The sequence below is a fragment of the Vulpes lagopus genome, chromosome 15, assembly GCF_018345385.1.
Source record: "Vulpes lagopus strain Blue_001 chromosome 15, ASM1834538v1, whole genome shotgun sequence".
NCBI lineage: Eukaryota > Metazoa > Chordata > Mammalia > Carnivora > Canidae > Vulpes > Vulpes lagopus.
Window position 1 is genome coordinate 18,596,863 of NC_054838.1, and position 22,811 is coordinate 18,619,673.

The window sequence follows — 22,811 nt, forward strand, 5'->3', positions numbered from 1 at the left end:
GACCAACTAAAAAACAGACTCAACTCTAGAGCACAAACTGGTGGTCACCAGAGGGAAGGTGGGTGAGGGGAAGGGGGAAACAGGTGATGGGGATTAGGAAGACACTTATCACAAGGAGCGATGAGTAATGTACACAATTACTGAATCACTGCATTGTACACCTGAAACTAATATAACACTGTATGTTAACCATATTGGACTTTTTTTTTTTTAAGACAAAGGACACAATGGTCCTTAAACCCACGAACCTAGGGGAAACCCAGTGGAATGAATTTGAGTAAAAAAAGAAAATGAAGCCACATTACCAAGGAAATCATCTGTGGATGACTTGATTGGGCCCAGAAGAAAAGTCATACAAAAGCTCTGATTTCAAAATGGACAAGTCAGAAAAGTAATGGAGAGTTTAATGACTGACACATCTTTTCATTTAGGTAAAAGCCAAGTAAGTAATCCAGTGAATTTCTGAATTCAGTGTGCTTACAAACACATGTCCTAGAAATTATTTGAAATCCAATTCCTTCACTGAACGTGGGCTACTAACCCCTATAAATAAGCTCAGAAAGGAGAGACATGGAAAAAAAAAAAAAAGTAGACGAAATCTCCAAGGAAGCCTGAAAGAACTGGCTGGGGAAGTAGCAATAATCAGAACCTCAAGATAGGGAGTCCAAGTGATTTTTAAATTCATGATGACCCATGAGGGAGAGATTGGACCTGGTTAGACCAACAGTGTGCAAATGCCGGTCCTTGCGCCAGCTGCTCCATAGTCACCCAGGACACTTGTAAAGACAGAGCCTTCAGATGCACCTGGTCCCGTGAAGCCCCTTCTGGGAGTGCACCCGAAGTGTATGTATTTATTATTTATTATTATTATTATTACTATTATTATTATTATTATTGAGAGACACAGAGAGAGGCAGAGACATAGGCAGAGGAGAAGCAGTGTCCCTGCGGGGAGCCTGATGCAGAATTTGACTCCAGGACCCAGGGATCACAATCCAAGCTGAGCCAAAGGCAGATGCTCAACCACTGAGCCACCAGGTACCCTGAGTGTCCGTATTTTTAACAGGCATTTCAGATTACTCTGATGCACAGTCAGAGCTGGGAGCATGGCCTGTGGGCAAGGCAATGTTCAAAAAGGCTTAAGGAACTAAGACTCCAGGATCCCCGTCATGTAGGAATTAGGGGAGTAGGGAAGGGCTCTGAAAACCAGATTTCTGGTTGCATCGTCACACGCATCCCCCCTTAGACAGGGCAGAGGCTGCCGATGTGGGCTGCCCCGGGTGCTCGCTGAGGATCTGAGAGGGAAAGAGGCGTAATTGAACCCAAGCATGGGTGGCCCAGACCTATAAGATGACAAAAGGAATCAGAAGGCAACAGAAAGGATTCTCAGCTCTGTTCAGCCAAGGACAGCTGGGAAGAAAGGATTCACTGCTGGAGAAGGTCAAGGTCAGAAGAGGACACACAAGGAACAGAAGAATAAGGCTGGTTGTGGGGGAACGGAAATCTGCCTTACATTGGAGTGGAGAGGCAGCGCACCAGAGTGGCAAGAATATGGGTTTTGTATCAGATGGGCTCAGGCGAAGCTCTACCCCTTTAGCCTCGAGGACCTGTTTTATTGTTTCTCAATAGGGAAGGATTCCTGCCTGGGGCCGAGCATACCAGCACAGCACAAAAATGATCCTGTGCCCCGGGGCCTGGAGTCACAGCAGTAACTACCAGAGCAGGCCCTAGGTCAAGGAAGGCACCCATCAGACCCTATCTAGAATATGGTGCTCCAGGGTGGTCCAGGGCACCAGTTAGAGAAACCGGTGCTGACCCTCAAGAGACCGAATAGGATCTTTAAAGCCTTGTGATCTGCACACAGGAGAAGAGGATGTGCCACTCATCAGAGAGGGCCTGAGGAACTCAGATTCTGGAGCTGTCAGAGCAGGGGAGATGGGTGCATTCCAGGGGCTCCAAAGGGAGAGCCGGGATTGGCGGGTGTACACTCTAGGGAAGTCCAGTAGGTGCGTCTAATAGAGCTGGGAAAGAGTATAGTCTTATGAGGTAGTGAGCCCTCGGTCACAGAAGCAAGGGCCAGACACCAACGTGAGGGGCTGCCACGGAAAGATTCTTGCATCCGTGGCTGAGCGCGCCCCCGTTTAACCACGACATCAGCACAGAAAGGATGGGAGCTGTCGCGCCCCTCTGGCTGTGGGTGGAAACCCTAGCATCCCCCTTCCCGGCAGTCAGATCGGCAATGCCTTGTTAAAGCTGAGTTTTTCTGAGCCTGTAAAATGGAGGAGACAATAATAAATCCTACCCCACAATGGGGTGAAGTCACGCCACACAGAGGGGTGTGCATAAGCAGAAAATGGGAGAGGAAGCTTTGTCTTTCAGCAGGCCAAATGGCTCTTGTCCCGTTAATGAATGATTTTACAGTTGCCAAAGCTATAACCTGCTCGGGGAAAAGACTCCAGCAGACATGCGACCAGAAATGCAGGAGAGGGATATGCAGTTTCCATACCTTGGGTTCTACCACTGGGGAGATCTGGTTCCCGTTGACACACTACGCAGTGGCAAGAAGGATTTCAATCGCGTGGAGAGAGAGAGAGACCGTATTAGTCGCAAACAACCACCTAGGACCACCTGCCTGCTTACAGCTGCAAGGCTCATTCCCTCCCTCCCCATCTTCGTCAGGTAATCACCATCCATGGAAGGAACAGAGATCCCTGTCCAATCCATGGACAGATGTTCTGGGCAGCTGCCAGCGACCAGAGAGCCAGAGGCACCGGATCACAGGGCAGAGCCACCGAATGGGCCCTGTGGCTCCTGCCAGCTCCAGCCTTCATTGGTTTCCTTTGTAATTACCAGCGCTGGTACGCCGCTCAGACCAAGGGCTGCATGCGGCAGGTGTCCATAAAGGTGCTCTGTCAGGGAAGGAGCCCTCATCTCCAGGGACCTTGTCACCTACCCCTCTAGCACTGGGGTTACCCATGTGGTCAAGGGTCGCTCTCAAATAAGGGGTCACAGAGCCCTCCTCACATCTTTCTAGGCTCTTAAAAAAGCTTCCTCTCTAATCTCCTAAATTATCTCATAATTCATCAACTTTATCCACATTATCTCTTCATTCAAAATCTCCGCAATGCTCCCAGAGTGGCTCTGGAGATATAAGGCCAGGATTCAAGACCAGGGTTTGATCTGACTCATGGCTCTGAATTTACATTCTCCTACTCCCCGTGCCATATCCCAAAGCCTGCCTGTGCCCACTTCTACATCTTCTCTGTCAACTCCAGGCAGCATTTCCTGTCCCTGCCCTGCCTCTACGATGCCTCGGGCCATATCTGATTGGTTTTCTCAAAATGTTCATGTAATTCCTGCCTCCCTGGCAGCTATAGAAAGCCCTCTATAGGGTGGGATCTGTCTGTCACAGAACTGCTGGGTAAGTAAGTCAGGAGTCTTTATGGAGAGACCCAGAGGCTGACCTTGTCCACAGATTCACTTCTCAGGTCTTCTAGACTACAGGAGAGTTTTTTCTGAGCTCTGGAAAAACACAAAAGAAAGTTAACAAACAGTTACTAGAGCAGGTGTGTCATTTGCGCACAGGACATTCCGAGTTGTCCAGTTTACCAGTTGTCTGTTAAGTGAGTTTAGGATGAAGGTCAGGGAAAAACCATCCTCTCATCACAATCACTACATAGGAGACTGGCCCATCCCGGGGATAGCCTGGTCAGATAACATATTGCTGAGGGCATGAGGGCATCACTTAAATCCAAATCAAAGGACCTTGACATTCCCTGAAAGTCTAGAATACACTCAATTCTGTTACATTAATGGGAGCTAATTGTTATGCAGTCATAAAAGAAGGCTCTGTGGAGTCAAAAGACAGGAAAGGTGCCAACACTGCCTTGTCCGTGAATCTAAGACGGAATCCAGGGAGGAAGGAGCTGTGCCACATGAGAGTGAAAATGAGCACATCAGCCAGGCACAGCTCCAGAACATCACCTGCTGGATCTTCCAACCCTTTGCTTCAGCTCCATATACCCTCACTAGTCTGTTCAGAGGAATTTGCTTTTTCAGAGATTATTTTGCAGAGAAGGGCACCAATTGTATAGAGAAGAGGCAATGCCACCAGTGGTCATAAGGGTTACTTTGTGACAAGTCTCCCTGGCAGTGTTATTTCTCAGTTCATGTGAGTAAAGCAGAATCTCTTGGCACATTGGTCTCCTATGAGCCTGGTCAGTGTGAGTTAGTCAGTGGTGACTTCCTCCTGAGTGAACTCATAAACTGAATTTCTTATTGTGCAAAACCTACTGGTCAGTTGCTGTCTTTGACACTGACAGTTTTTCTCTAGGGCTAAAGGCTGAGGGAAACAGTGGCTCTCTAGAAAGTGGGGTCCTGAGCATGTAAGTTCTGGACTCTTAGCGCCATTCTGGGGAAGCTTCCATCATACTTATGGCCAATTTCCCCAGATACCCTCACTGAAAGACAGCCTGCTCTTGGCAGTGGAGCCTCTATGTCTCCATTACATGGGGCCCAACTTGGAAGTGTATTCTAAATTATTGACATAGGAAGCTAGAGGGAACCAGACAGGTGGCAGCCAGGTGATCCTACGGGCCAGCCTGTTATAATTGCTTCCCCAAAGCAATTAATCAACCTCCCTGTAGGAGAAATGGCTCTCCCTGGGAAGCCTGGACTGTCACAGCGCTCTAGGGATCTTGAGAGCAGGAAGGACTCTCAAGAAGAGCTGATGAAAACGAGACCTATGTCATGGCATACTCCCAGCCCCGAGGAGCCACTGGTGGGCACAGACAACCTACAGCCACCTCTCCTTTGAGCCTCCAAGCCCTGGTCAGGTCTACTCTCAGTGGCAATGGCCCAGACCCTTAGCCCATGGGAAGGGAAGTCTTTTCTGTGGCCAGGGGAGGAAGGCATGGTTTGTGACTGCTCCGTAGCCAGGGCTACACTGTGGCCACTGCCAGGGTCTGGAGTGCTGCTCAGTGGAAGGTTAGGTGTGGCTAGACATGTGGCTGTGCTCACTATGCATGGCCAGTCCACGCAGGGGCCCTAAGAGGGGCCTGAGGGCACAGCTCCAAGGAAATGATCAGGACTCCTACCTGGTTTCCAGTGATTTCTGCGGTAGTGGAGGTGGCCCCATGGTGGGAGAGCTACATCTTGGAGGCATCTGCACCAAAAAACAGAAGTCACTGTAGGGGACAGTTACTATCTGGAGACTTCCTACCATCCTTTCTCCTTGAGGAGTTCCACTTCCTCCTCTAGGTACAGCCAGGATGGCTGTGTCAGTATGGGTGCCTTGCTCTTTCAAGATGCCAAGGAGAAAGGAGTATTGGAAACCTGGGCCGACCTGCCTCTGCTCCCCAGACCTGCATCCATAACCCTGCAGTAGAGGCCTGACACCTGAACCCCTGGGAATCCTGTTTCTCCTGCCCTTTCTGAGCCAGGCTGTTCAGCTTTTTCTTTCATTCAGGAAGCCACCACACACCCTTTCAAAAACATGCCTTCTTGGTGTAGGTTAGCCAGAGTCGATTTCATTTGCTTACAGTGAGAAACACTATAATTGATATATTCACTTAACAAACATGGGCAACATCTCCTGCCTGCCGGGCCCTGTGCTGTGTAGGCTAAGTGCTCCCTACACCAGACAGGCAGACAATTAGGATAAACAATCAGTATAGATGTCCTTATGGTACTGATACCTATAATGCAGTATAGAGATACAGGGGAGGGAAGGATAGTTCAGAAGAGGGCTTCAGAGGGGAGAACATTTGAGAAATGAGAATGCACTTAGTGAAAAGGCTAAAAGGGAAGAGCATTACAGGTGAACCAAACATGAGTACTGGTGGTGTCTATGGAGGACACGGTTTGAAGTTTTCAGCATTAAGTACTAAGTGCAAAGATGATCTTTTCTCTAGAGCCCAGTAAGTACCTTTTTGGTCTACTATAGGGAGAACCCTGGTATTATAATACAGTTGTCAAAAGTCTGGGCTTTTTGGTCAGATGGATGGGAGTCTAATTCCAGGTGCTGCCATCTACCCACCGTGTGACCTAAAGCAGATCATTACCCTCTTTGAGCTTCAGCTTCACAATAAAATAAGAATCCCGACAGTGTCGTGAGGAGAAATGAGGTGAGAGCCATGTACAGTGCTCATCACAGTGACCACACAGAGCTACCGAGTGCCAATCATTGCTACCGGATTGTTGTCAGCAGTCTGGAATGTTTGTTTGAGTTGGTGACACTTTTGCTCCTCCCTCAGAAAAGCTGAGCTAGACTCCTGAGATCCTCTTCAGTTTGGCCATGCTAGAGTTTCATGAACTTTTTACATCCTGGGCTGAAGCCCCTTTTCCACCTGAGAAGGGATCTTTGCATTTACTTGCTCATTTGTATCTAGTCTAAATGCAGAGAGATTCATGTAATAGGACCAGCAAAAGAGAAAAGAAAATCTTCCTGCTGGTTATAGGGGCTGGAGGAGATGTCTGAAATAGGAACGATCACTGCAACAGCTGGAGGTATTCCCCTCGACGAGCAAGACACATTCATTCCTTCGACAAATATTTGCGTTCTCCTGGGCACCAGGCACTAACACAGACGCTGGAGAAACAGGGGGAAATGAAATGAAACCACCTGGGTCTCTGTTTATCTCCCAGATAGGAAAGATGAAAAGCATTAAGGAACTGGATTGAGAATTTCTGTCTTTGCAAGTCCAGTCTCTATGATGCCACCCCTCCCACTCTGAATGCAGGCCTGTACCTGGGTGCCCTCCACCCTCAGTGCTCTCCCCAAGGGCTGGGAGGACCGCTCCACCCACTTAGGTTCTCACCTGTCACGCTTTATACCTGACAGGTACCTAATTAGACCCTCTCCCAAGCTCTGTACAAGCCCCTAGGGCCTGCAGAAACCCCACATCATGGATGAAACACAGCACCTCTGGTTTAAATAATTCTTCGGGGCCTTTATTTGCAGTGCTCCACTTTCTGAAACTTCCCTCGAGTTCTTCTTCATTGCTTGAGAGAGTTCTTTCTGAGGGCCCTGGAAGCATGAATGCAGAAGAGGGTGGGGGTCACTACTGTGGGAGTTGTTCAGAAACCTGTAATGATGCAAAACTCTAACAGTCTTTCTCCTTCATGAAGAAAGCCTAAGGAAGATATAAAGGTACATTAAGAGTGTGAGTCCTAAGATTCTTCAGGACATCTGAAGAAGGTCTGTCATGAGGGTCATCTCAAGGGCAAAGCTCATGGGTGGAACAGAGAGAGGGCAATCTCTACTTTCCCTCCCAAACCTCATTCCTTGGCCAGGCAATTAGGCTCTGACTTGACCTCAAAGACCAGAGGAAAACGGGGCTGTGATATGTGTGCAGGATCAGCCAAAGCTCAGCTAGAATGACAGGTCTCTGAATACCCTCAGAGCAGCCCCCTCTTGCGAAGCAGGTGCTTTCCCGGGGCTGTGATAGGAGCCCAGGTCAACGTCGTGGAGGCTAAGGCAGGCAGCCCGGCATCTGCCCTCCTGGGCTTGTATGAGCACTAATGCTGCCTGCGTGGTGCCTTCAGCCTGGCGGCAAGCATGAGACGCCAACAGCTCTCCCTGCCCTCTGCCTTCCTACAGGAACCCAGGCACCTAGAGACTCAAAGAAGGCTCCCCACGTGCCCTGGAAACCTGCTGGGGGAGCTTTTAGATTACTCAAGAGGTGGACAAGCTCGAATCCCCCGTGAGGGGTACTGAACTGATCTTCGGCTCAGGTTTGACTGCACTCACTGCCCCTAAGGGGTATCCAGGAAAGACGCATGGGAGACCTACAAGGATGGGGATTCCCAAGGGCTCGCATCGATGGCTTTCTCTTGACAATCTGCTTAGTCCCTGGGAGCTCTGGACTGTCATCAGACATGTTTCTAGAAATCTAGAATCTAGACAGTTTCTAGAAATCAATAGCTGCTACCAATTTCCCACCGTCCAGGACAGTCTAACCAGCTCCATTCTCCAGCAGAGGATCATCCCCAAATAAAGAGGAGTCTCTAGTGAAATGCCCCTGGGTTTAATGCAGTAGATGGAATTCCTTTCTGGGAGAAAATGAAGAATCCTCCTTGCCCTCACCTTGAGTTGCCATCATCATCTCCTTCACCCTTCGGTACTGGTTTAGCAGCCCCGTGAGCTCCTCTATCCGACGGTCCTGTCAGTGTGAGAGCAGACCATATGTGAACACCACCACTGTTCCCTCAGACGACTTCTTGTGGGGGCCCACACTATGTTCTGGGCACACTGAGAAGATACGCTCCATGGAACTAAGGGACGCTTCAATGGGAAGCCTAGTGTCCAGAGCCTGGGTTCTCAGTGGTCTGCCCCCTAGGCGCTGCAAACATTCTTATCTCCACCTGAAGGCTATGAGTCAGGTCTCCAGCCATAAAACAATCCTTCGAGGGGCTTAACACATTTCCAGAAGCAGGAAACTCACTATCTCCCTATCCTTTGCAATCTGCCTCCTGGTTGACTATTGTCCTCTTGGAGCTACATGCCAAGAAAGATTAAAATAAAGCTGTTGTGTTTATCTCCAGTTTATCTCACCTGTCCCTTAGAAGTCGGAGATTCCTTGCACAACAGACAAAATTCCCAGAGGAGATCATTTCTTTCAGTGAAGGTCTGGGGGCTTGGGAGGCCATACAGAGTTTGGCCTTAGACAGACTCAGGGGTGACCCTGGCTCCACTCCCTACTGTTATCTGACCTTGGGCAAAACTACTCGAGTACTTGGAGTCTCAGTTTCCTCATCTGTAAAATGCAGGGTTGTGAGCTTCGGGGCTCAAGTTAGCACCTAGATGGGTGCTCTACAGTTACAGAGGTGGCTTTTCCAGGATCATGCAGGAACCAGATGTGAGGAACAGAAGGCAGCAGGGTAAGTACATCACAGGCTGCCCAGGGTCCTCGTGAGGGGTCTATCGCCAGACCGTGCGCATAGGAGGTGGGTGGACGGGTCTCAAGTTCTGCCAGGAGTCTAAGCAGCAGTTACGACACTCGCAATAACTGTGGTGGTATTTTTTACCCCACACCAGCACAAACAGGTAGGACTTGAATCTGCCGTCGGGAGATTTTAGTTAGGCAAAGTCCCCAAGGCTTCAAAGCAAGAAACAGGTGGCTGAGGCTCAGTCTTGAAGAGGCAGCAGCCGTTCTCCTGACATGTCCCTGGGTCACTGGCCTGCCGGGCATGGCCCTGCCCAGAATATCAGAGACCAGTAGGGATGGAACAGCCAGAGATGTCAGCAGAGGAAGAACAGGGCTGCCTGATGATCAGCTTACCTTATCTTCATTGGCCACAAGCAAAGTTTCCATCCCCATTTTCAGACGCTGGATTTCTTGGTCTAGAAGAATTTAGGTGTAGGAAGAATTATTGAAACGCAGACAGCCATCCCCACGTGCTAAGATGCTGACACTTTCCTTGTGAGAACATTACACATGGGCTCTTTTACTTCTTGGAGAGCCTGTGATGATGTCTGGCATAGTTGGTCTCATTGAATATTTGTTGGATTACTAAATGAATGAGCCTAGTATCTTATCTTCTCTTTATGGACATTAGTGGGGGGAAATCAAAATGCCATTTATTCAACAGTGGCACAGAACAACCCCCAAATCTTTCAGAACCAAGATCTCAGAAGAATACAGACATTTATTGCCTATTACCTGAGTGGGTATGCACCTGGGCTGCTAACTAGTTTTGTAGAAAATCAGAGTGTCCCATGGATTGCACAAAGGAGAGTTTAAAACAAGGGGGAAAAAAAAAAAGTCTACAGCTGAATGAAGATGAAAAAAGAACGATTATGTAAAAGAGCTGGATACTTGGCTTAAATTAAAATGCTCTAGTCAGAATTGACTAACAAATGTTTAGACACATCTATATATACATTAAAACAAACCCTACAGTTAAGGAAAACTATCTTATTTCAGAAACCCATAGAATTTCCCTGTAGCTCAAGGTACCTGTGTCAATCTGCTGTGGACAACCCATGGCCTGCTCTCCCTCTGGACCTAATAGGGACTCTTGATTTCTTCCCCAACTGACCTGATGGGGCAGGTCAAAGGCCGATGCCTAAAGGAGCTGGAGGTCATTCTGCTAAATGTTTAGGTCTAGGGATTGTCACATAATTGGAGCTTCAAAACAAAGACCTGTCCCCATCCCTGAACTGATTACTGCAAAAGGAATAGAGATAATTCTGTAAACAAAGTACAGGAGACGAGGAAACCAAGGTATAGGCATCTCGCTTGCAATAAGAATAGGAAGAGTAAATATATGGGCTTTGTGGTAATAGTCACAGGGATTCATTTTCAGAGGAAAGTAGAGTGCCTGCTCACTCTCTTAGGCTCTTGGCAGCTGAAGATCAGCTCTGCAGCTCCATTTGGGGGGGGGGGTGGTAAGCCCCATACGAAGACTGGCAAACCTCAATGCTTTGGGCAGAACCCAACCTGAGGAGCAAATGGCCAAAGGACCAGCTCCAAGAGTTACCTGATGATTGATTAGAGGTGTAGACTAGAGAGAAGCAAAGTTGGAAGGGGAAGACTGCCTGGCCTAGAGTCAGGGCACAGGAAGTGTTCTGTGCAGATTAATCATCACAGAGAGTCTAGAATATCTTAGGGGGCCCCAGACCCCACCTTGAGCCTTGGCAGGTGGGAAACATGCTGGAAGGCTGGGAAAAACACTGAGAAAGGCTGAGGAAGCGATGGATATATGGGTCACCAATCTCCTTCTCCAGCCGAAGTCACTGTTTCAGGGCTGCATGGCCTCTGCACGCCAGCCAGGGACCCAAGCTAAGCCCTGCTAAGGCTGAGAGGGGACCCAGCAGTGGGGCCAATCCACAGGGCTACAGGACCTCCTCTAGCACTGCCCTGCAGCCTGCAGGTAGGAGAAGTCGCAAGGTGTGTGATCATTTTGCACACCAGGTGAATAGCTGTAAATATCAAATAGGTGTGGATAAGAGGATTTGGGGATTCATCCTCTATTTTGAATCAGCAGACTTGAACTTATCACGGACAATCCACTGCCCTTTCACTTACTCAGTATTTCTTAGGGGCCTATCATGGCTGAATGCTGTGTGAAGTTCCATGGATATGGTCTTAAATAGAACAGAGACAGTCCCTGGCCCCACAGGGAGGACAACAGTCTATACCAAGAGACCTCCCTAAACGCAGCCCTGATAAGTTTTAAGTGCTAGGACACAAACAAGAAGAATGCCGACATAGAGGACAATAGGACTGGGGGCACCTCACTGAGGTAGAGTGGCCAGGAAAAGTCTTTCTGAGAGGTAACATTTAAGCTGAGATCTAAAGGATGAGAAATAACTGATTTTTTTCTGTAACCTCAGGGCCTTGTCTGGGTATCAGGTGAGCATCTATAAAGTGAGTAAATCACTAAAGCCTCCCTTATGGGGATGACACAAAAATAAGTCCTATCAATCAAGTGAAAAAAAAAAAGCTCCAGAGGTGGCTGTACAGAACTTAATGATCAGACTACATCTGAGAAAGCCTTCAGAGCAGAGTCTTCTGGACATGGGAGGAGTTCATGGCAATGATTCCACCATAGAGCTGCACTTTATAGGCCCGTTCAAGCATGTGCGTGCATGCATGCACACACTCATCTATTCACTTGGGCATGTTTGCACACACACAGGACATACGCGCACACTGGCATGCCTCTCACATAGGCATATACATACTCACTCAGGGACACACACGTCCACTTACGAGAGAGAGCTCGGGGCCCAGGGCCAACCATGTTCGATCACAGCCACACCAGTTACCTTTCTCTGCATGGTCATTGTGGAGAGCTGCAGTCCGGGAGAGCTGGCTGTGCAGACGCTCAATTTCTGCATCCTTCAGGGCCACCTGCTCTTGCAGCTGGGCTACCTCAGCCTGAAAGAGCAACAGAGGACCCTAGCGGCTCAGAGGGACTACCAGACTGTAACGAAGTACCTCAAGTCATTCAGAGACCAGGACCAATGCTGGGGTCCCATGGCATGTGGGGCAGTCAGGAGCAGAGGTGTCAGAGGTGAGCAGAGGTGTTCACTGCCCTCCCCAGCAGGTGGCGCTCCTCCTGGCCAATCTGGCCCTGCCCAGGGCTCTGGCTCTTCACCTGCACCCTCCTACCTGACCAGACTCTTTCCTTACCCTGCCCCCTGAGGCCCAGTCACCACTGAGGCCTGAGGAGCTGGAAGTGTGCACAACGGGAGGGCTGCTGATGGAGATTCTCTTTCTGGATGTGGCCTTCCTTCTTCCAAGATATTCATGCAACAGCACGTATAAACACCATTGTAACAAGTGTGCACATCTTTCATTTTTCTAGCCCATACAGGAAGTATAGTGGAAATCAAGTCACTCCTGGTAGACGGAGAGTAAGCCAAGAGTACTCCCTCCTTCGAAGTACTCTCCCAGCCTTCATGCATAGCCTCGGCCTCTGCCCAGCCTCCAGGCCCCGTGCACGCTCACCCAACATGTACTTAGGTACAAGCATTCAGGTGTGCTGAGCAGATACACTGTTGCAAATAAAGCATGTCAGTACAGCCACAAAGCTGCATACTTACATTGGTACACAGCCACACACGGACAGTTGTACTGGCAGGTTCCCACATTTCCACTAAGCAGAGCTTGTTAAATTTCACACATAACAGTAGGTGTGATTTCCATATCTTCCCATCCTCATTAGAAGATCAGAACCGTGTCGGTCCCATCCCAAGGGGCACACTGGCTTTATATCCCTGCATGTCACTACTGGGGAGACACCAGGAGTGCAGGATTCGAGGTCTAAGGCACAGAGCCACTCAGTGACCAGGCTGCCAACCCCACCTGCTATAAAGCCAGGTGCCACCTACTATAGCCTACTTCTGAGTTAAGAGCACAGGTGGAGGCCACTATCATGGAGCCCATCTCGGTGTATAGATCCATGGAGGCCAGAGAGCCAAGCCCCGCTACGTCAAACAGCTTGTTGAGACCTACAGCCACACGGCAGCTTTCCAGAGCTCACTTAGGGCCTCGCTGCCTGTGACTTACAACTAACAATGTTGGTGGCTTCTGAAAACCGTAGCCTTAAGACTTTTGGTCCAAACGCCTCTCATTTCTACAAGGACCACAGTATTTTTAGAAGATATCCTCTTAATCTTTCTTGTACCTTCCATGACCATTTTCCCCTTTCTTTGCAGTCAGAGTGAGAGCTGGCCTCTGTTAGGAATCTGGAAGGCCAATGCTTGTCTGAGGGACCCACGACAGATGTTGGTGATGTGGGCCTATCGAGGCAGAGCCCAGCACCCAGCATATGGAGGTCTCTTCTCTTAAGGCCTGCCTCTGGGTGAGGTTATCTATTTAAAATCCTATAGACTAAGTGGCCAGGCCCCACTTCCCATGTGCCAGTTTCCACAGAATAGGTCAGAAATGACAGGAGCTCTGTTGTGCTTAGCGTAGTACCGGTCCCCACAGCTGGAGAGTCTACAATGGCCCACAAGCTCTCTACCTGACCACGAGGACAGAGTACCCTACTGCCACGGCCACTGAGGCTGCACCTGTGCGGCAAGAGGTCCGAGGCAAAGGCATGCAGACTGGCAGGCAGGCGGGCACCCCAGCTCCCTGCAAGAACTCAGCCTCGTTAAACCCAGGGAGGACACCGTACTGCTGCTGCACTTGAAAATGAATCGCTTTCAGGGACGGACAAGCTTGACACAGAAAATGGAAGAACTTTCAAGAACGGGGCAGGTTTTTACTGCAGGGAATCAGGATTTTGTAGAGAAAAGAGCATGGTTTTTGGAATGACAGAGATCCAGATCTGAACCTCACCTTGGCCACTCTGAGCCTCGGTTTTCTTAACCACCAAAATGAGGAAAATAAATCAACAGACCTCAGTAGGCTATTTTATTGATCAAATGAGGAAGAAGTGGGCGAAGGGCTTGATGCATTCTGGCACACAAGAGGTGTCTCGCACCTGATAGTTACTAAATAACCTGTAGTATCTCAAAGGCCTAGATGCCAAGGCAAAGAGCTTAAGTGATCTAAAAAAAGGTATTTGGTTTTATAACAGGTGGCATGTTCAACTTCAAAGGCTTCCCCGAGACAGGATTTGCCGCCGTGGGGCACTGTGACAGAGGTTCTGAGCTATTTGAGAAAACCACTGCTCCTGGAACAGGTAAGTGAAGCACCCTACATACAAGGGTCACTTAGATAAAAACAGAGCTGGAGATAAGTGGATTTGGTTTGCCAGGATCAGTGCTGACTTGGTAAGATCTTGGGGAGAGTTATTTCACTGCTCTGTGCCTCAGCTTCCTCATCCATAAAGTGGTTAAGAAAATCACTTTATACAACAGGTTATACCTACATCAATATCATGTTCAGGGTTTTAATAGAGGGACATACATTATACATAAATTACCAACATTAGAAACTAAGAAAGAGAAAGAGAGAAACCCCCCCACACACACACCTCAAAAGAGAAATTCCTAGAAGGAAATATTAGTAATATAGCTCTGGGGTGGTATAGAAGTGATTTGAATTCATTTTTTAAAGGTTTGAAAACTCTCTGTAAGGGGTATTATTGTTATAAATCATAAAAATTAACCTAGAGGAAAAAATAAAATTATAAACTAGAAGTTAAGAAAATTCTTAAATACTCTTAAAAACTCCAGTAAGAAGTGAAAATCTGGTAACACATCTCGGTGGCGCTGCAGAGACCTTAGTGAAATAGCATATGTGCCTTCAGAGGCTCCCTCAAGTGGAAATGCTGCCCAGGGGTTGTTCCTTCCCCCCAACCCCAGGACAGCCTAGCTCCCCAGCTCAATAGAAACATGATTTAGTTAAAACAATAGTCAAATTATGCATGTATGGAATATGTATATATTATGTATATATAAGTATATTCCATATGTATATTCCATATGTATTCAAGGCTAAAAATGAAGCATGCCTATTTTAAAAACTGATTAATAATCAGTTAATAAAGTCCCCTTTAATAAAGGGACTGCTGTATTTAAAGTGATGCAGCCAGTATAACATTGGTGTTCATCTGCCTGAAGGCTTCTCCCTTGCTCACAGCCCCGTCCTGGTCCCAGGCCAGCCTAGGGGTGCTACGGGACACAGAGAGAGGAAGGAGACTCAGCTACTCCAGCATGAATCACCTCAGGGGGCTTTCCCTACGAGGAGGGCTTCTTAGACCCAAGCTGCCTGCTTGCACAATCTGTGCACTGTTGCGTGTGCACACAGTAGGGTCAATCTGCGTGCTTCCAGCTTAGGCTACCGCAAACCCTGGGCTTGAGTGCAGACCCTTGCCACCAGACCTCAAACTCTCCGAAAGTGTCAGAACCGCCTCTTACCTTAGTGGCCTTCAGCTTCCACTCATACTGATTCCGTTCATTCTCCAGCTCTTCCACCTTGATTTTGAGGTGCCTGAGCTCTTGCAGTAACTCCTAGAAGGATGAGGGAGAAAAACAAGGTTCTGATGGTTACAGAGCACAGTGTTCCCTGGATCTCCAACCCTGGTTAGGCTCATGCAGAGGATGCCTGGGGCAGGAGCACCTGCGTCATGCTCCACGCTGCAGCTTGAATCTTTAAACATGGTCCTGTTTCGGGAAAAGCTGTTTGGGCCATTAGACAACAGAAGCCAGGGAGTTTCAGGCACAGGAAGAGAAGATTTTCTTATTTTTAGAACCTGTTCAGCCTGCCCCTTTCTGAAATCCACATCCCTTGCGGGGTGTGCCCAGATCGTGCACAAGTGTGTGGGGGTGGGGGAGGGAGAGTGCAGGACAGATAGGACTTGGGAGCAAGAGGAACAAAGGTGCAAAGCGAGGCAGCTTATTACAAAGGAGGAGGAAGCAGGCTAGGTGGGAGCACCTCTCTGTGCTGGAGGGAGCGATCTAGGAACCTGGAGAGGGTTGGTGTGTGATCCTGGAAGGCTCTAGAGAAGAAGGGACAACCAGCAGGACAGAAAACTAGAGAACAAATGCCAAATGAAGAGCCAGTCTGAGTGTTCCAGGGCAGGGGAGTGGGTCCGCTTAAAGAAAGGAGAGAGGGAGAAGGTATCCCAGAGGCAGACAGGGAGACAGTCTGTTGGGCTGGGGCTGAGGGCAGGAGGCAGTGGGAGGTGAGGCTGGAAAGATAAGGTGGGGCCCTACTGCAAGGGCTTTGGATGGCGATATATGGAGCTCTGGTGCCAGTCTTTGGTCAGTAGGGAGCCACTGAAGGTCGCTGAATGAGGAAGGGAGAGTTGAACAACTTGGCCGTGGTGAGCTGGAAGTCAGATTGTTTCTTCTGACTACAGGGCCCTTTGCTGTCTAAACTACCCCTTCAGCAAAGATGACACCACTAAGCACCCTTGTCCCAAACCAAGGCTCCTTTAACAGACAGTTGGTCCTGCTGCCTGAGTCCTATCAGAAAAATTAGCATGAGAGTGATCACTTCCAGGCTTTCTGAACTCCAGATTCCCACAGACTCCCTACCCAACACCTCCACGCTGGCATCTCCAACTGCCATGGCCCAGTGGAACACTTAATTCCCCCTTTAAAAGACATTCCCGTCCCACAGAATGGCATCTCCATCCACCTACTTGCCTGTGCCAGAAACCTGGGGTCTATTCTTGGCACCTCGCTCTCTCCCACAGATGTAGTTCATCCCTAAGCCTGGTTAATTCTACCTCCAGGGAAATCAAGTTCTCTCTCTCCAACTCCACCACCACTACTCTGGCCTAGCAGTTCATCTCCACAGCCCACACAGCCTCTCCAGAGCTTGCTCCTCTGTCATCTTGCCACCCCTCCCCGCCTTTTTCTTAAGATTTTATTTATTTATTCATGAGAGACAGAGAGAGAGAGCGGGAGAGGCAGAGACACAGGCAGAGGGAGCAGGCTCCATGCAGGGAGCCTGATGGGAGACTCGATCCCAGGACACTGGGATCACAACTGAGCCACCCAGCCAACCAGATGACCCTCATCTTCTCTTCTTGAAGCCACTGCCCCTCCCCCCCCCCATCGCATCCAGGGGAACAATGTAATTAAAGCACACATCTGATCCTGGCATCCCTTGGCTCCTCCCAACTCAGTTCGGGCCTTCACACACAGCGCTCCCTCCTGTCTGCAGTGGTCTGCTGGGTTAATTCCCACCGACCCTCACACTTCATCAGGCCCCCCTGCTACACTCACAGGGCACCTGTGGCTCTCCTACATCCTTTGCAATCAGACATTTACTGATATGATGGCTAACGGCTAGTTCTCCTCCCACACTGTGAACTCCGTGAGGGGTCTGGCTAACCCCAAGTCTGTTTTGCTCCCTCTGGCACGCAGTAGGTCTGCATTCCTTCCTGACAAATGAACATGTGAAATTCAATTCATCATTTAACTGGCCCGGAGCTGAGACAATTTGCCAAAAAGTTACACTGCTGATCCTTGAATGTTGTAGGGTAATTCAGAAAGATTTTCTCATAGCTAAGGTAACCATTTGTTGATGCCCTTTTAGAAAAAAATTTAGAAAAAAAAAAAAAAAGCTAATTTCCTTGTATCCATGACCTGCAACATTAGACTTTAAGGCCTGGTGGGACTTGCAGCTGATTCAGGATGGTTTTGTGAGAACATTTCTGGTCCTGCCTAAGAGGCCACCACCAGGAGACATAGAGCATGATGTGGTCAGGGGCACGTCTTTCTCTTTCTAGGTTGTCTGTTGCCCATCATCATCTAGAAACACTGGTGCAAATTTTAGCCTCTTTTAGAGGTTTTTCTGCGGTGACCCACTCAACATGGGGCATGCCCAGCACCTTCTCAGCACTTCCCTGTCCAAATCCACACTTATACCTGGACTCTCATTTTTATCCCCTTATAATTTTTTCCCCCTCAATCATTTATTTAATTTAATGTAATCTCCCCCTCATCTTAACCCCCTTGCCCCCAAGCACTTCCCCTAATGCCTGAGTCTGGGTAGAGTTTCAATATGTTCCATAGTTGAATATGGATCGTGGTAACTTTCCTCAGAGCCGAGGCCAACCCTCTGCAGTGCTCATGCCTATGACCTTGACCTTCCCTCAAGCTTTCAAGTCCTCTCTGACAGTGGGCCCCAGGGGCATAGGTCATCTCCATGCAGTTTCCATCACCAGGCCCAACCAGGTCACACAGGACCCGGTCCCAGCAGTGTGAGGAGCCAAGTCCAGAATACCAGAAAGATATACCCCTTGGGGCCCAGAGGTTGTGAAATCCCTCTAATGTGATGAAGTGGGGAATGTTTCCTAGAAACTCAGATGATGACCTCATTGTCATAGCAAATGGAAACTTGTGTTCTATTTTCTCACTGGGGATCAACTTCTTTAAAAATAAACTTGAAAGGATTCTTTCATGATGCTATATTTTCCTTAAAAAAAAAAAAAAAAAAAAAGAAATCCCATGAGATGGAAGTTCATCGACTCTCCCAGCCCAGGAGAAGAAGCAGTGTCTGAATCACACCTGGGAAGGGAACTCCTGGGGCTTCCATTGGCACAAACGCCCTCAGTGCACCTGACACAGCTCATTCCCAACCCCGAGGAAGACGAGTGCCACTGCCTGTCTGAGGGGTGGCCTCACCTACTCAGACCTGCTCAGGGAGGGTCACAGAGCTCAGCCCGGAGGTAACAACAGAGCCATGTTAAGCCACTGCACGCACTTAAGGTTAGAAGAAACCCCAGCCCCTCCACCAGTGAAGTGCCCCCCACACGCATGCTCTGATATACTTAAGTGTGGTTCCTACAGGTGACCCCTCCCAACAGGCACCGTCCTGGCTGCAGGGCGGGGGCTGGGCCGCACCGTCACCGGCCGCCACCTCCTCAGGGTCGCCCCTACCGAGGGAGAGGCGCTCTTGGATCTGCCTGTGGATGTCCAGCTGCAGCCTACACATCTGCTCCTGCAGCTCACTGATCACATTCAGAACTGACTGTAAGAAGAGAGAGGGGAAAAAAAGCACTCAGGGTCAGTGAGCTCTCCACACAAAGCTCCTCAGCAGAGCAGCCCAGAAAGAAGGAAGCATGCAGAGGGCGAGCAGCAGGTGGCCCCGGGGGGACCACCCACTTTCTTCATGGGAACCAAGAGACGTGGCATCTTCGCGGACACCGGCCCCCATCTATGGGGCTGTCTTGCAGTTTGAACAAACCCCCGGCAGCTCCGTAGTGCCACACCGGGACCATCCTGGCACAGGAACAGTGAGGCCCGGGGCCTGGAACAGCAGATACAGGCACACAGAGAGACCCACACACCCCTTACATGGGCTATGGGTGCCAACCCCACCCCCATAAGCACATTGACCCCCGTGTGCAGGTGAACCATGGCACGCAGCACACTTATGCACGCTTATACGTCCCAACTCTAAACTCTGCCTCACGCTCTATACCAAACCCTCCCACTCCAAACCAGACTCCTTGGTAGCCTCGAGAACATTTGGCCTTTTATGGCAATTTTTTTAAAAAGATTTTATTTATTTACTCATGAGAGACACACACAGAGAGGCAGAGACACAGGCAGAGGGAGAAGCAGGCTCCATGCAGGGAGCCCGACGTGGGACTCGATTCTGGGACTCCAGCATCACGCCCCGGGCCGAAGGTGGCGCTAAACTGCTGAGCCACCCAGGGATCCCCTTTTATGGCAATTTTGAAAAGCCACTGCAATCCCTGGAATTCATACTTATCTACTCAACTGTGAATCCCTCTCACTAGCAGCTCTGACCTCTGACACCTACCCCACTGACATTTAGGCACTGTGCAGAGACCCACGGCCACACTAACCAATGGTGCTCACAGCTGAGTGGGGAGAGACACACAAATACTCATGACAGGCCGTTAGTGCCACTACCCAGAAAACATAGGGCTTCCAGGGAGTGGCTAGTTCTGCCTGGGTCAAGAGAAAGGGATGGCATGAGTCTAGGTGATGCCACTGAGGCAGGTGCCTTGCCCGGGGGTGGGAGTGAAGGAGAGCGAGTGAGCCATGAGCCTCGGTAACATGGTAGATGATGGTGCCACTCATGGTAGCAAGAAACCCAAGAGGTTGGGGGATGCTATGAGCAGCCTGTGGCACGGGGATGTGGACTTAAGGAAACACTTGGCAACAGAGCAGAGCAGAGACCTGGGTGGACAGAGTGGCAGCCAAGGAAACTGCGTAGGCCTCCCCGCCCACCTTTACTGATATTCTAAGCGCTGGCATCTGGTACCAGGGCCTGCTGCTGGCACCACAGAACTATCCAGGTGTGCCAGCAGGAAATTGTCCATCCTCCCTAATGACAATGGTGTCTAAGGAGAGAAACTCCCACTGGTATCTTGTTTTGTAAATCCCCTTCTCCAACCTAGAAGGGAAACAGGGTCTGAATGGCAGCTCAGGGCTGAGAGGGTGCTGGGCTACAGCCCCTGCTCTCCTTCCCGCTGATACCATTTGGACTGAGGGCTACACGGTGCTTGCCAGCATAAGCAGCCCCCCAGCCTCCCAGCTGCTCTGTGAGCCAGTCCACCTGAGCTGGCCCACAGACAGCCCCGGTTCTCTTCCCACAGGCCTGTCTGTCTAATAAGACATTTTCCTACCAAGACCAGAGGATTGGGCTGAGAAATCAAGGTGACCCTTATGGGCCTCAGGGCCCTGGATCTCAGACCTCCCCACAGCTCTACTCTTACTGGTCCCTGATGGGCCAGCACCAATGGGCTGGGGCATACCTGTCCTCTACCTTCTTACCTGCAGTCCCAGGACAGACACTGGCCTCTGACTTGGCCTGTGCTCTGTGCACCACTGGGCTCCAAACCCGTTGCTGGCTTAGAGCACACGCATGACAAAGGTAGGGGAGGATTCTCACCTGACTAGCCTGAACCACTAAGCATCATAGTCCAGCTCTGTCTCTACTGCCCATGGACTTGGCCACCACTGAGAGGTGCTCAATGGGGAAAAGACTGTCTGCACTCAGTTTGTTCCTGCTTTTTCTCCTGAAAAGTCTCAAAGTCTTTTGGTACTTTAACCACTTAGCAGGTAGGTCCCTAGGACTACCTTTGAGGATCAAGAAGCTGGGCAAGAGGAATTAAGAGGAAGGAAAGGCACTGGAATTGGCAGCCTGGGATGGGGGGATTAGCTAAGCACAAAGGGAATGCTGGGTGGGGTGGGGGGGCAGGCAGTCTTTAGATGAGCAACAGCAAGGTGAGGGAGATCTTCCCCATGGCCTTGATCTCTGTAAAGCAGGTAAGTTCCTTCTCAAAGGACGTAGCAGTCAAACAAAAGGGGATACAGATTTAGAGTGGCCACTGTGAGGTATGAGAAGAGGAAAGGTAGGTGCGGATAAGAGGAATACTGAGGAGAGGGGGAAATGCAGCTGGGAATTCAGTGGCATGAAGGCAATTTTTAAAAGTTTTACATCGAATCCTCTAACCAAGAGCCTTGGGGTAGAAGGAAGGATGGCAGATGAATCAAGGATGGAGCCAAAAGCAATCCGTCAAGGTAACAATCAGCCTTTACCTCCCCAGAGAGGGACGTTAGCCTGTTAGGGGTGACTATGCCACGATGGCACTGGCATGACACCGTCGGAGCGTGCAGGCTGCAGACTCATGTACACTTGTTTTTACTTGTGTAGAGTTTTTTTTTTTTTTTAAGATTTTATTTATTTATTCATGAGAGACACAGGCAGAGGGAGAAGCAGGCTCCATGCAGGGAGCTCGACATGGGACTCGATCCCAGGCCTCCAGGATCACACCTCAGGCTGCAGGCGGCGCTAAGCCGCTGCACCACCGGGGCCACCCTCACTTGTGTAGAATTGAGGGTTTATATCTCATAGGGTTACTGTGAAGGGTTAACCACGTGAGCCCTAAGTGATGCACCTGGCACAGGACCTAGCACATGGGAGGCATCAGATAAATGTGGGTTCCCTTCCCCCACTGCCTCTCCTCTGCCAAGTGTTTGAGCCATATGAACTAGGTGAGTAACAGAAAACACCCAACGGTCATGGGACACAGTCAAGGCCCATGACATTGATCGCTGACAAGAAAAGCCCACGCAATGGCTCTGCACTCCCTCAGGTGCTCACCATCTTGACTACTCATTTCCAGAATCTTTATTTAGTTCCTTGTGTACTAGCCCTGCTTGTCTTTAGACCTGCTTGTCTCTTTTATAGAAGCTGCTAGAACTTCACTGCCCTGTTCCTTCTTTTGTTCCCTCTATCGTTAAACCTCTCAAATGAAGAGTCTAGACCTGCTATCTGACTTCATCACCCCATTCATTCCCTGGCCCCAGGTCTCCAGGCAGACAAACTGTCTCCACCATGAGGGCCACTTATCTTCCTCAGGACCCTCTTCCTGGTCAAATCACATGTATGTTCCTGTCCTCAAGTTGCTTGGCTCTGTTATGAAGTGTTTCCTTCGATACCTTAGTGATTTTCCACTACTTAGGTTCTTCTGACCTCTTTTACCCTCTTCCTGGCAACCTAGCTATCACTCCAGTCTATATAGGTTTTTATGAATCTCAATGTCAGTTGATCCAGTTGGTTTTTCTTTGGCTTCACATCATCAGAGCTTCATGACCTTCTAGATGTGCTTCCACATTATATGTTAAAAATGCAAAATCAGGGGCACCTCAGTGGCTCAGTTGGTTAAGTGTCTGCCTTCAGCTTGGATCATGATCCCAGGGTCCTGGGATTGAGCCCCAGATTGGCTCTTTGCTCAGTGGGGAGTCTGCTTCTCTCCCTCTGCCACTCATCCTGTTTGTGCTGTTGAATAAATAAATAAAATCTTTTTAAAAAATGCTAAATAAGCAGGAGGGCAGAGGACTGTCACCCTCTACAATAAATCCTCCTAGAGTTGGTCTCTAGGTGCTATTATTACTGGAGTACTTCTCTTAG

General features: G+C 49.4%; 1 protein-coding gene across 14 annotated transcripts in view; it reads right to left on the bottom strand.

Annotated features, from left to right (window-relative positions):
• Positions 1-22,811, bottom strand: part of PPFIBP2 (PPFIA binding protein 2) — a 147,103-nt gene that overhangs the window by 19,084 nt on the left and 105,208 nt on the right. For 12 of the 14 annotated variants that reach the window (XR_005983897.1, XM_041730027.1, XM_041730024.1 and 9 more), the window contains 9 exons: positions 18,708-18,890; positions 15,323-15,415; positions 11,774-11,885; positions 9,282-9,343; positions 8,087-8,162; positions 6,924-7,027; positions 5,097-5,164; positions 3,465-3,522; positions 2,507-2,548 (listed from right to left, as the gene is read on the bottom strand). Coding sequence is in view for 13 of the 14 variants with exons in the window: in XM_041730027.1 (XP_041585961.1) it covers positions 2,507-2,548; positions 3,465-3,522; positions 5,097-5,164; positions 6,924-7,027; positions 8,087-8,162; positions 9,282-9,343; positions 11,774-11,885; positions 15,323-15,415; positions 18,708-18,890 (798 nt within the window). In the remaining variant the exon portion in view is untranslated. The remainder of the gene's footprint in view (positions 1-2,506; positions 2,549-3,464; positions 3,523-5,096; positions 5,165-6,923; positions 7,028-8,086; positions 8,163-9,281; positions 9,344-11,773; positions 11,886-15,322; positions 15,416-18,707; positions 18,891-22,811) is intronic. The other 2 variants (XM_041730031.1, XM_041730028.1) reach the window with 1 other exon arrangement.